This window comes from Anoplopoma fimbria, chromosome 3 (genome assembly GCF_027596085.1).
Source record: "Anoplopoma fimbria isolate UVic2021 breed Golden Eagle Sablefish chromosome 3, Afim_UVic_2022, whole genome shotgun sequence".
Classification (NCBI taxonomy): domain Eukaryota; kingdom Metazoa; phylum Chordata; class Actinopteri; order Perciformes; family Anoplopomatidae; genus Anoplopoma; species Anoplopoma fimbria.
This window is the reverse complement of record NC_072451.1, coordinates 17817076-17830350: the sequence shown is the minus strand read 5'-3', so window position 1 is coordinate 17830350 and position 13275 is coordinate 17817076. Positions and strand designations below refer to the sequence as shown.

Sequence of the window (13275 nt, the reverse complement as noted above, 5' to 3'; positions counted from 1 at the left end):
GTGACACCTGGGCGACCATCAAAGCCTCTCTCTCCTGGTTTACCTCTGGGTCCAGCAGGTCCAAGACGACCTGGTAAACCTCTGGCCCCAGCCCTGCCTGGGTACCCACTGTCACCTAAATTAAAAGGAAAAGCCTCATTTCAATCAGGACGGACTACTTGACAGATATAAAGCATTGTTGATGAAATGTAGACCAGGTTTCATTGAAGACTTTGTTAGGAGGATTTTTCTTGTGTAGTTTTAAACTAACATTTTATATGATTACACATGATTACATGATGGACCAGTGGTTCACCTTTCAGTCCTGACCAGCCATCGGTCCCAGGATCTCCTGAGGGGCCAGCGGAGCCTCTTGGTCCTGCTGGGCCTGGCAAACCAGGTGGGCCAGGGAAACCTTGTGGACCCTTGTGTCCATAACCAGGTGGACCTATATCTCCCATTAAACCCTTCTGACCAGAGTAGCCTGTGCAACATTGTATATTTCAATGAAATAAATATGTTAATGGATACAAATTCATGAATGTAATCTGAAATGAATCTCGACATGTTGAAGGGACATTGGTGGACATGCTGCTGTGTGCTTACCTGGTAGTCCCCTTTGTCCAGGGTTTCCTGGAGGTCCTGAAGGGCCTGGAGATCCAATCAGTTCACAAACAGTGCACGGTGGGCCTGGAGGACCAGTGACTCCTAGGTCACCATTGGCTCCTGGCTCTCCTTTCCAACCAGGTCGTCCAGGTTGGCCTTGTGCGCCTGTGATTATAAGGCAACGATGGTCAACCAATTCCAATGTACAGGAAACATTGGGAGGTACACTGTAACTCGAGAAAATCTGGGTCTTTCCAGTTCTATGGCCACATTAGCTGACGCCTAAGTTGCTGAGTAGTTTGTTTGTGTTCATCTGAATATTAATGAAACTTACCTGGAGACCCTGGGTTTCCAGGAATTCCACTTAGTCCGCTTTTCCCGCGAGCCCCAGGGCGGCCGGGTGGGCCAATAGCACCCGGCCTGGCAGAGAGGACATCTCCTGGGTCGCCCTTCCTGCCAAGAAGTCCTGGTAATCCAGGAAGGCCTGAAGGGCCATCCAGGCTAATTCCACTGGGACCAGGGTCGCCTGGATCCCCATTTAAACCTGGAAGTCCTTTTACAAATAAGAGAGATCTATAGTTTAAGTGTTCAAACAGCACTCATAACTGTATAATACATCATGAACTGACAAATTCCTTGCGGTGTAGAGTTGTTACCTTGCAGTCCAATCCCTTCAGTTTCACTGTCATCTCCTTCCATGCCTTTCGGGCCTAGGAGTCCCACAGTTCCCGGAAGACCATCTCTTCCTGGCTCACCTGGAATCCCTACAAGGGGCCAAAGAAACTTCACTTGCAACAAGGACATTAATTGTTTCTGAGGTCATGAATCAGGTGGCTTAGTACTACTGTAAGTCCGACCAATTCTGTCATCAACTTCTAAGCATCTTTTCTCAGAACTTTAGAAAAGTATGATTCATGGTAATGGCACTTGGATTGACATTCTAACAATTTAGCGATTTATGTTTTTACAGTGCCTGAATGCAGTGATAATGTTTATTAAAGATATTACTGTATGTCTAAAACCTGTAAAACTTACCCGGTGAGCCTCCCTTACCCTTCGGACCAGGTAATCCAATCTCTCTTTCATAACAGCACTCCTCAGTTTCACCTGGTGGCACAAATACAACATACTTTTTGAGCCCACGACACTGGCTTGTTGTGTGAATCTCTGAATATATCCCAGTCTCTGACCTGGAGGGCCTGGTCGGCCAGGAATTCCTGAGGGGCCAGTTAGTCCCTGATAACCTTTGGTTCCAGGATGCCCATTGGGGCCTGGAAAACCAGGACCTGGGGGGCCTACAAGCCCTGGAAACCCTTTTGGTCCAACAACACCAGGGTAACCTTTGGGACCAGGTAATCCTGAATATCCAGCCCCCTACAAAAAAATACCTGATACAATAACTGGAAACCAAAGAGTGGAACGTTTTTTGCTGTTCTGTAAATAACATATACAGTACTTAAAATGTATACTCTCACCGGTGTTCCATGGTCCCCTGAAGGCCCAGGGTGGCCATCCAGTCCTGGACTACCTGCTGCTCCAGGAGGACCAGTATGTCCGGGGACTCCTTGGTTACCCTTGGCACCTTCCAACAACAAAAATAAACTGAAGATAGTAGTCTTTCAATGTTAATTAACCCATGTCTATAATTGATCTTTGTTTTGATATTTTTTTAAATGCGCGAAGTTACCAACAGACAAATCCAATTTACATTTTGTTCAAGCTACTATTGTGCTGAACAGACTGTGTTTGCCTTACTGTAGTGTTTGGTGAACTTAAACAAATACATCTTGACTTAGAATTCTGCCAGCCTTTGCAGAGCTGATTATCCAAAAATGTAAAACATCTATCCACTCTGCTTGTTTAACAATACTGTGTAACGTACAGGTTTGATGTTAACAGGTGCTCACCTTTGATATCTACCACAAAAGAGTGACCTTTTTGACCCTTTTGTCCTTTTATACCATGATTTCCTTGAAAGCCCTGAAGGAATAAACAAAGTCAGAAAATAAAAGCACTGCTGCTAAAAAATAATTAATGTTTAAGAAAATTGCAATTGATTATTAGTTAGTTTTAGTCCTGCTATCATTACTTGTGTTCCTCTTAGACCCTCGTATCCTTTCAGCCCTGGTTTTCCTTTAATTCCTTGAGTTCCTGGTAACCCTGGAGGTCCTGGATAACCAACTGGACCAGGGGGGCCTTCGCTCACCCCTGCAGATATACACTGACATTCCCCTGGACAACCTGTAGGAAACGAAGGATGATAAAAATGTATGACTATAATACAGCATATTTGTATTCTGTGCATTTATACATACTGTATATATAAGTATACTAAATCTGTTCCAGTAAATTCCAACAGGATGTTTTTAGATTCCACCAGAGGTCAGTAGACACAGAGAAGAACACAATCTCTGCTTGTGGGATTAACTAATGCATATGAAGAATCACAGATCACCTTTAATTCCCTTGACCCCTTTGTTTCCAGGAGATCCTTTGTGTCCTATGTCACCATGGTCTCCAGGGTAACCGGGCTCACAGTAGTAATCTGTGGATGAACCAGCAACAAAGATTGACCAACAGAATTTAAAAATTTAGCAAGCAGTTTTAATGCATGAGTTAGTGGAAGTAATGGAGATCTCACCTCCACATCCTGACCAACATACACAGACAGACAGACAGACAGACAGACAGACAGACAGACAGACAGACACACACACACACACACACACACACACACACACACACACACACACACACACACACACACACACACACACACACACACAAACAAACACAATCCAGAAGGTAAGTAAACATTTGAATGAACATGCACAAAACATGACAAGCTTACAGTAATGAAGTTCCATTTGTGAGATTAAGTAACACATAAAGGAAACTCCATTGCGTCTAATATGAAGGAAGTAATAAAATACCTGGAGGACCTGGGGGGCCTGTGACACCTTTAGGTCCGAGGAGTCCTTTAGTTCCCTTTAGACCCGGAATCAGATTTTCAAAGTTGTTATACCCCCCTGGCTCTCCTTTATAGCCCTTCGGACCATGGAACCCTCGTGGACCAGGCAGACCCGGCCCTTCTAGGAAGGTGTGAAAGACAAAAGGAAAATTCAAACAAGGTAGGATCAAGACTGACTTGAGTTTCTAGCTGTAGGTGATCAAAGGGAGTGATATAGTATATACAGAGATATGTAATACATAAAATCAGGAGTAACCTGAAAGTTGCAGACGAGATACAAACTCTGACCTGGTATTGTTAACCCTGGTGGGCCAGGAGGTCCATGCATGCCCATGAACCCAGGATCACCTGGGAGTCCAGGCGTTCCAGGATACCCTCTGTCACCTTTAACACCTGACCCATTCAGACAAAGGACCATGATAAAGTCAGTAATGCTTGATTATTTTCAATCAGTGATTATAGTTATTTACTTATATAACAGGAGAGTTTAAGGATTTTAGCTATCAATTTAATTCCAAGTGATATACTACAAAGAGTTGTGTTTTTAGCAACATTTTGGTGAAAAATGAACATACAGACAAACATTGGAGAATTGGATTATGTTGCAGAAGAGGTTCCAGAAGTTTTTAGAGTTGATACATGCTTTCTTTATCTGTTGTGACTAACACAATTCATGTTGGCATTAACATTTGAACCCTCCATTGGGTGGGTGCTTGATACTCAAAACATAGTTTCTGAATGGAGTATACGTCAAAGGTGTGGAGATACTCACATTTATTCTGATATATATTCTATATTCCAATGAGCTGCATGTGACATATGAAGGGGAGCCAAATCTGAATGGCTTGTTGAATGAAGTTTTTCTGATCTAGGCAGCCCACCAAAATTGACTGGGATGTCTTATTTCCCAGTTTGTGGCTTGGTAGGCACTCCAGATACTCAAATGTATGTGCAGAAGAACTGAAGTTTGTATACCTTTTGACCTTTAAATCAAGAAATCATTTCACTGTCATATTTCTAATAAAGCCAGTGTGGCTACTGCTCTGGACTCACCTCTGGCATAACTTCCATTGTTCAGGGGACCAGGGAGACCTGGATCTCCTGGGTAACCCTGTTGGATGGAAAGACAGCAACGTAAACTATAGGCATAAATCGAAAATGCCAATGATGTACCTAATATTTCTAAAGATGAAAAGGACGCTCAGAAATAGCAGGTCTCCTCCAGTAATTGTTATTATCACATTGAGCAACCACCAGAGAGTTGCAGATAACACATCACAAAGATGCCAGGAACCATCTGTCCTGCCGGAGAGTATAGATCCATGTCACCTCCCCGTAGCACTTTGCACTTAAAATATAGTGATCAAGCTTTCTTCAAATTGTGTTTGTATAAAGCTCACCTTTGGTCCATTTCTTCCAATGAGACCTGGATATCCTTTCTCTCCATGCAAACCCTGAAAGTATATCAATGTATTGAGCCTTAAAACTGCCTATGTATAGTAACATACAGGAGTGCTTATGCCTCATATCACAGGGGTACCTGAGGTCCTAAAGGTCCATCTCTACCAGGATATCCTGGAAGTCCCTAGGGATAGAAACAACAGGGTGAATACTATATTTCTGTCTAAAAGCATGTTGCAGTCTGAGTTAAGTAACCTACCCTAACTCCAGGAAAACCAACGATTCCTTGCTCTCCTTTTATTTCTTGAATGTATACGTCTCCTCTACCACCCTAATAATGAAGAAAATGTGAATAAAATACCTTTCTCTTTCTCTCAGACCCAGCTGTATGCTTACATACAGGATAAAACTCACGCTTATGCCCTTTGGTCCACATGGTCCAAGAAGACCTTGGTCTCCCTGAGAAGCGAGAAAGACAATCAAGACAAATAAAACATATTTTCTTTATACAGTTCATATTTGTCTTTATGCAGTTCAATGCAGTAGTTAAAAGTAAGCAGTCTTGTATGAATACAAATGAGAGCTTTGCCTTCACCTTGTAGCCTTTGGGTGGAAGGTAGTCTGGGGGAAATTCTTTGACTTCTTCTGGTCCTTGTGGGCCAGGTGGGCCTTGATCACCCTGCAATATGGAATTAAGGGGCTGAAGATCTTTGCTAGATCTGGTGTAAGCATGCTCATACACTTTCACACCGACACATACACACAGCGCAAAACCTGCTGTCAAAGGCTAAAATGGTTTCTTACATCGTCCCCTTTAACTCCTGCCAGTGATTCTCCAGGGTCGCCCTACACAACAACCAAAAGATTAGTAAGGTTTGATGTTTAAGTGGATGTGTGTATGTGTGTGTGTATGCATGCAAGGATTTTCTTTCAGGATTGGCAAAGATTGTGAAACAGGTGACTTACTGGTAGTCCTCTAACTCCATTAGGTCCTTCCCAGCCCTAAATGGGATCAAGATCATGTAGATCATGTATAATAGTGGTCCAATATATTGCTGTAAACTGTGCATGTACAGGTATATAATAGTCTTAATTAAACCCTATATAAAAAGACCTATGCTCAAAAAATTAAGACTTTTCACCTGAGGTCCAAGAGGACCAGGAGGGCCCCTGTTGCCTTTAGGCCCAATGACTCCTTGTATTCCCTGAGTACAAAAACAAAAAAAAGAAACACAATGTTAAAGAAAGTAAACGTGCAATTAAGGCAACTTAACTACAAGCATGTGTAGGATTTTAAATATACAATCCTTATTTTATCTTTTAGCTGAATATTACTGAGGATTACTGCTTTACTGTCAGATGAAGAAAGAAAATTTACAGGAAAACCGCGCTGTCCATCTCTACCCGGATCTCCCTGTAAGATGAAATGAAACAAAGATGAGAATGTTTACAGACACTGTAAACTGCAAATAAGTATGAAACTCCTCTTCAGACTAGAGAAACTTACCGGAAGCCCTGGCAGGGGAGCACCATACAATCGTTCTCCTTTAATTCCTTTAGGTCCTTGTAATCCCTGATGAGAAGACGCAATAAATGTTTACCTTAGACACATTATAAACAACATAGCACAGTTGAAAAAGCAGACACAGTATTCTATATTCATACATAAGTTTCACCAAAAATTTCCAAAGGAAAGTTACTACTAGACAAAGTGGCAAAACCTTGAAATGTTCAATGAAAATGTTTGTTAACATTCAGTACTGATGTTTATTCCATTTATTATTCCTACAATATCTGCATGTTGCATCTGCCATATTAAGCAACTAGAGCTTTTTAGGGAAAGATCACTAAGAACATCTTCAAAGCTAACTGCTGGGTTTCAGGTCTGATGTCCAACCATCACCCTCCACAAACTTAACTATCTTTGTGCTTTCTGAATGTCACACTACTTCCTGATTTGTAACTAAATCTGAATGCTGGCAATGGACGTAAATCTTGTAATGCAGAACTATCAGAATAGAATAAATCCCATGTGCTTTACTTTGCTGCATGAGTTTTGTCGAAAGGCTAGAAAGGGATAATTGAAGGTGTCACTAGTGACTGAATAACGGCTAACAGAAACATCAGAGCATTAGCTCTACTCACCAGCGACCCATGGAGACCATCCAAACCAGGAATACCAAGGACTCCGGGTCGACCCCTTGTCCCATTACAGCCATCCAATCCTGGCAAACCAGGTTCACCGCCTGCTCCAGGGTGGCCCTTATTGGGATGATGTATAATTACAATATATTAGAGGTTGCAATTATGACCTCTCTGACTCTATTTGAGAATGATAAAGAAAGTATGCCTTACAGCATTCATGGCTTCAGGCCAAAAGTTTATCTTTAATATCTCATAATTATATAATTATATACTGGTTAAGGGGAACAACTTGAGTTTTTAATTCAATACAAACACTTGAGTAGTGAAAAGGCAGCTGCATTAGGCACAAAGTAAAACCAGGCACATCTACAGTGAGCCATGATGTGGCCACTAGATGGCACACCAGACACAAGCTTCAAATCACTGCATCATTTACTGGTTAGTTTCCAACATTATATCTTAAATATATGAACTGGGCAGTTAGACAGTTTGGAATTCTGCATGACATATTAACAAATTAAAAAGTGTCTGATATCAATATAACAAGGATATATTTCAAATTCTTTATGGGAGAAAAATAAGCAAGAAATATGTGAACTCCACATTGAGCTGTGCAGGCTTTGGGAAGTTGGCGCAACCCTCCAGAGGTTTACCCACCGCTACGGGATTATTATTGTCATTTTGAGCTGCATTTGTCTTTTTTTGATTCAATAGAAGTTTTCAACAAAATTGGTTTACTTACTGGTGAGCCATCATTTCCAGGAAAACCAGGAACACCAGTCTTGCCCTAAAATGTAAAAACAATATGGGCACCTTTCATCCATTACCGGGTTGTATTGCCTTAATTACTCCGAACGCCACCCTTTCTTTTTTCTTTATCACTGACATATTTACATTTTACACATTTTTTACATGTTCAATAATGTAGAGTTACTGCACGTATCTGCTCTATGTCTGTTTCTATCTTAAAACACACACACACACACACACACACACACACACACACACACACACACACACACACACACATGAACATGCACACTAACGCGGTCTCCTTTGGGCCCCTCTGGGCCATGTGATCCCTCTGCTCCCCTTCTGCCCTTCTGTCCAAGTGACCCTTCACGTCCCCCTGGTCCCATTAGTCCCCGGAGGCCTTGTTGGCCTGGCTTCCCTGGAGTTCCCTACAAAGAGAAAAGTCATGTATATAAAACTTTAACTTTGAACTTCTGTTGTTGTGAGTGACATTATTAGGATTTAAGATGTTTTTTTTTCCTCAAGCACCAACGATTTATCTGTGGGTTTTTATTCACATATCTATCAGCAAACAAGTATTTTGGATTTTCATTTACAATTCTGATTTAAGTCTGTCGTACATTGTTTGTCAAATCATGGAAACTTTTTTTTTTTTTTTTGCTAGTCTTGTAAAGAATGTATATTTAAGACATAGAACATTTAAGGTTATTTGGGAGAAAATAATGTGACTATTTCCCACAGTTTAATATACTCCTAATGAGGAAAATCAACTACAATTCAAAATATCAACCTTACTATTGTGAGAGTAATTAAGGATAACTTGCCAATACATGAGAAGAAAAAGTTAAATCATACCCGTGTGCCTTTAGCAGGAAGACACTGACATACAGAGCAGCCTCTGCCTTGACATGGGCCTTCAATCCCCGCCTGAAACAACAAACAGAAACAAACCATAGGCCTGTAAGAGTCTGATCATTTCCGCATTATAGGGAAGGAGACTGAGACTGGCTGGGGCTGTGTGTGTTTCTAAGCAGAGCAGAAGACCGTAAGGGGTCAGAGCAGACATCAGATAAGGTTGTGGTTTGGGAATTACTGACATTCTAGAATATTTAACACCTTTGAGAATAAGCCTTGAGAATGAACACATTTCCCTGTGTGAACTGGGCAGTCCTGATTAGAAAGCTTTCAACAAATCTATGGTCCCACATAGTCTTGGGTAAATATTAAGCACCCTGACCTTGATGAGTGCTTCACAACTCTCACAATGAAATCTAGCTGAAAAACTAGTCCACACCTCCAGATGCCAAGTATTCCCACTGTTGTGTGTGTGGGGGGAGTTTTACAGTTCCTGTGTCAGAAACATTTAGTAATGTTGTCTCAAAGCTTGCTAAATATTTGGATGAGTTTATGCCGGTGAAATGTAGTTCAGACGCACATCTGCTGTCCCACTTTCTTTGATACACCAAACATTTATGGGTATCGCTTGCATGAGTGGGCTAACTCTTGGACAGGCCATTGAGATTCAGTGCATTAGCCAAATTGGGAAAATATAGTGAGAAGTAAAAACACAAGCCTGTTTCCATTGCCACATGACATAGAAGCTAAAAAACAATTAGCGTTAAGCTAGGTCCAGATCAGCTTCCAAATAATTTTATGTCAAAAAGTGTGATAATATTAAATGCATGTGAATGTCACCTTGTAATCATTAGCATATCAAGCACGTGACTGAATGTGAAGTAAAAAAAATCAAGCACATAATTAAATGTTTAATGTATAAAAGTGAAACTATTTTCACAACATGCCCTGACACATCAGTACAGATATGTGTAGTGACCTAATCTTCAAACATAAACTAATGCTAACCATAAACAATTTAAATCCCTAGCCAGGGAAGCAACGTGATGGCAACTTTAGCTAGTTATGTTGGCTTGTAACATTAGCTAGTAACGTCAGCCAGTAATGTTAGCTAGTAACATTAGCTAGTAACGTCAGCCAGTAATGTTAGCTAGTAAATGGCTAGTAACGTTAGCTAGTAACGTTGGCGTGGTAGCTAGTCCAGCTGACATAACTATTAATATTAGCGAACGTTAGTTTAGTAGCAAATTTTATGTTTTTGTCCACCCTCCCCCCCAAGTGGAGCAGGAGTTGTTTTGTTGTATAACATTACGTTTTGTTTTGGGTGTAAAAAATGGCGGAGCAACAACATACATTAACGTTACTTTGGACAGATGCCAAACCTGAAAATTATACAATTTTACACAACTGTAATGGCTATTTCACATTTTCTACAGTTTTCAACCACAAATAATCTGACCGGGCACCATTTGTCAGGGCTGTCGATTTCGGTAACGTTAACTATCTAATGTTACTGTGCGTTTCGACCATTGCCATAGGATGTGGGCATGCGTATTGTTGTTTTCCCACGCTTGGAGCACTTGATAGCGGCATCTAAGCCAATCCATTTATAACTAAATTTTTGAAAGCTATTATATCCAGCCACTGCCCTTAAACAGTAGAATATTGCAGACAGAGTCAACAAATGTTATGCATAATTATATTAACGTCAAAGTTACTCAGTAAGATAAAAGCACATCTGTTGCCAGCAGGCGGGACTTTGCATCACTTTTCCAACATGACCCGTCGCTCCAACACAATTTTACCTTGCTATCTGGGAACATGTGCTTCCAAGTAATGCATGTATCTGCATCAAGATAATATTTCCTAAATCCTTATATTATTGTTTGTCTTTTACAAAGTGCCTAACATGAAATAAAAAAACAATTCTGATTATTATTCCCTTAAATTAATTTCTTTCTTTCTTTGTTTTAAAGAATTTTACTCTGATATATATCCTGAACAGAACATTTTCATTCGAAAAATCTGTCCTTGCTCTTTGGTGGAAAAAACTGACACTATCTCTAGATTCCCTTATTTGGACATTTCTACACTGTGATTTTTCTGTTACTTACAAGCTGACATATAAACCAATACTGAATAATATATATCATATATTGAATAAGCCAACTTGGCTAATATGTCTGCCTTGCAAGTGTATCAGCCCCCAAGCAAACCTGCACACTCTGCAGGGAAATGGAAGTTACTTGGGGAAAAATAGTATAAACAAATAGGAAGCAACACATACAGTTACCAGGTGCATCAAGTACATCAAGAATGTTTCTTTCTGGAAAACACTTAACCAGTATTCATTATAGGACTGCTTTCTATGCTTGTGGCATCCAGTTTGGGTTTCGGAGAATAATAATAATAATATATATATATACACAAACACTACATACCAGTGACGTAAAATGCAGTGAGAGCATCAGGTTCAAGACAATCTTGGCATTGCATTGATGGTTGGTTGTTTTTCACAGGCCTAATCTGCATTCCTGGCTACTGCAGTAGCAGCAGCATAGTTTACAAAAATGAAGTTGCAATTAAACTTTACATGATGTATTTCATTGCACTTCAGTCCAATACAACATCCCCACAAAGTCATCTCAACAAAACTAATCTTTTTTTAAATTATGTTCATGTCAGGGCTATTTCACAGCTTAGCAAGTGCATGTGTTTCAACCAGTGTACTTTTAAAACATGTTTTATCTATTGAGATGCCAGTCCACTAGATCATTTAAACATTGCTTGAAATCTTTTCGAGCAAAAGGTGCTCCTCTTGATACTTGGTCTTCTTCAGCGCATTTTGAATAGTCTGCAGTTTATTTACAACAAGATCTGAAACAAAGAAAGCATTAATAGCTTTTAACTACAGTAAATGTCTGCTGCGTCTTACATTTTGTCGGATGTCTGAGTTTGGGAGGAATGCACATGCATAATGGTTGTTCTCAGCAATATGGTTATAGCATGATGGGATTTTATTTGTAGCATATTTTGGCCATAAAACTTTATTGCAATTATTAATAACAAGGTTTTTAGATTTGAAGGTTGTCATAGTAGTGATATCATGTACAAAGCTAAATGTGTGTGTAATGAAGACTTATGAAGGAAAGTCTTACTGCATTGAGCTGCTGCACAAAGACCACCAGGACAAAGATCCACCTGTGAATGTAACATTGCACAAAGATTAACTGTAGTCTCATTTAGCCCCAGCTACTGATTACCTTTGAATAACTGCTACATAAACTGTGTGACAAAAGCGAAAATGCTTGCTGGCTTGCTGTCAACATATTACAAACCTCACAGAATTCATGTCTTTTATTCATGAAAATAAATCTGAGAAAGAAAAAGGTCCACTTTATGAATTGCACATTAGTTTATAATGTGCTGCTCTTGTGTGGAGGAGGACTACAACTCATCCCTTAGAGAAAGAAAGCAAAAGTAACATTTTCTACGCAAACTCATCACACTGCATGTGAGACCACAGTGCAAACTGTGTGCCTGTGTGTCTCTCACTGTGGTGGAGGTCAGTATTTATTCAACGTCTGTAAATTGGAATGTAAGTATATGTAGATGTGTTGAATATCTGAGTAAACAAGCAATAAGTGTGTTTGTCTTCCGGTAGAAAGGTTTACAAAGTAGGGGATGTGATTGCAATCAAACTTAACGAGACATATCACCTTGTCTCATGACATGTATACATATATATATTCACTGCGGATGAAGGTATTTTTTAAAGAGAACTGATTTTGACAAAAATGTATTCGTTGTTATAATAGCAGTGTGTCTTTCGACACCAGAACTTATGTATTTTTATCGATATGGGTACTGTTAAAGATAACAAAAAAATTATACGCATGTAAAATTGCTATTTTTGCTTATATGTCTTAATATTAATGCAGTCAGACTCACCAGAGAGAGCACAGAGTTGCAACAGTAACTGAGGATCCCATCTCTCATCTCATCGGCCCCCTAACAGGTGAGTATTGGCCTCAGTGCTGCCCCCTGTGGTTGAAAAAGGAATCATGATCACCAAAGACACATGTGAGCGTTGATATTATGTGAAGGTTAAGTATAACTTCCTTAGAGGTTAAATGTATTCCATGCAACTATTCAAAAACTGATAAAGAAATTGTTGGTGTCCTCCAACCCAGATTATGTCCTTTAGGCACAAAAGTTAACACACAATGTAGTCTATAAGTAACAGTCCATCGTGCATTTTAAACAACATTCACTACTCACCCAAATTCAGCAGCTCAAATTTATCTTCATGGACCCTTCAGTGCATCCAGGATAATCTCCGACAATATTCCAGCTAATCTCCTGCCTCGGTATCAGTGAAAACCAAGCAGAGTAACTGCCACTGTTTGTAAGGTTTTTTGGGACAAGACGAGGAGAAGGCGGATGACTGGGGTTTACCGCATCAGTGAGCTCAGACCAACCAGGACCAAGCAAAACAAGTTATCTGGGCTGTCCTGTCTATCAAGGTACTTTAACCCAGACAGACTTAAATTTTTAACTGAAGC

General features: G+C 40.1%; 1 protein-coding gene across 1 annotated transcript; it reads right to left on the bottom strand.

The window, feature by feature from the left end:
* Positions 1 to 111: 111 nt before the first annotated feature.
* LOC129089317 (collagen alpha-1(IV) chain-like) lies at positions 112 to 13156 on the bottom strand. Its single transcript, XM_054596728.1, has 31 exons — positions 12992 to 13156; positions 12662 to 12754; positions 11869 to 11911; positions 8711 to 8782; positions 8149 to 8283; positions 7845 to 7889; positions 7103 to 7219; positions 6465 to 6530; positions 6336 to 6371; positions 6100 to 6162; positions 5924 to 5959; positions 5762 to 5803; positions 5553 to 5636; positions 5372 to 5416; positions 5217 to 5288; positions 5097 to 5141; positions 4957 to 5010; positions 4610 to 4667; positions 3845 to 3949; positions 3519 to 3677; positions 3041 to 3130; positions 2675 to 2826; positions 2493 to 2565; positions 2061 to 2167; positions 1776 to 1959; positions 1621 to 1692; positions 1242 to 1349; positions 920 to 1138; positions 586 to 750; positions 310 to 463; positions 112 to 115 (listed from the first exon to the last, which is right to left on the bottom strand). Exons 2-31 carry the CDS (start codon positions 12700 to 12702, stop codon positions 112 to 114), a joined length of 2646 nt encoding a protein of 881 aa, XP_054452703.1. The 5' UTR covers positions 12703 to 12754; positions 12992 to 13156.
* Positions 13157 to 13275: the final 119 nt, after the last annotated feature.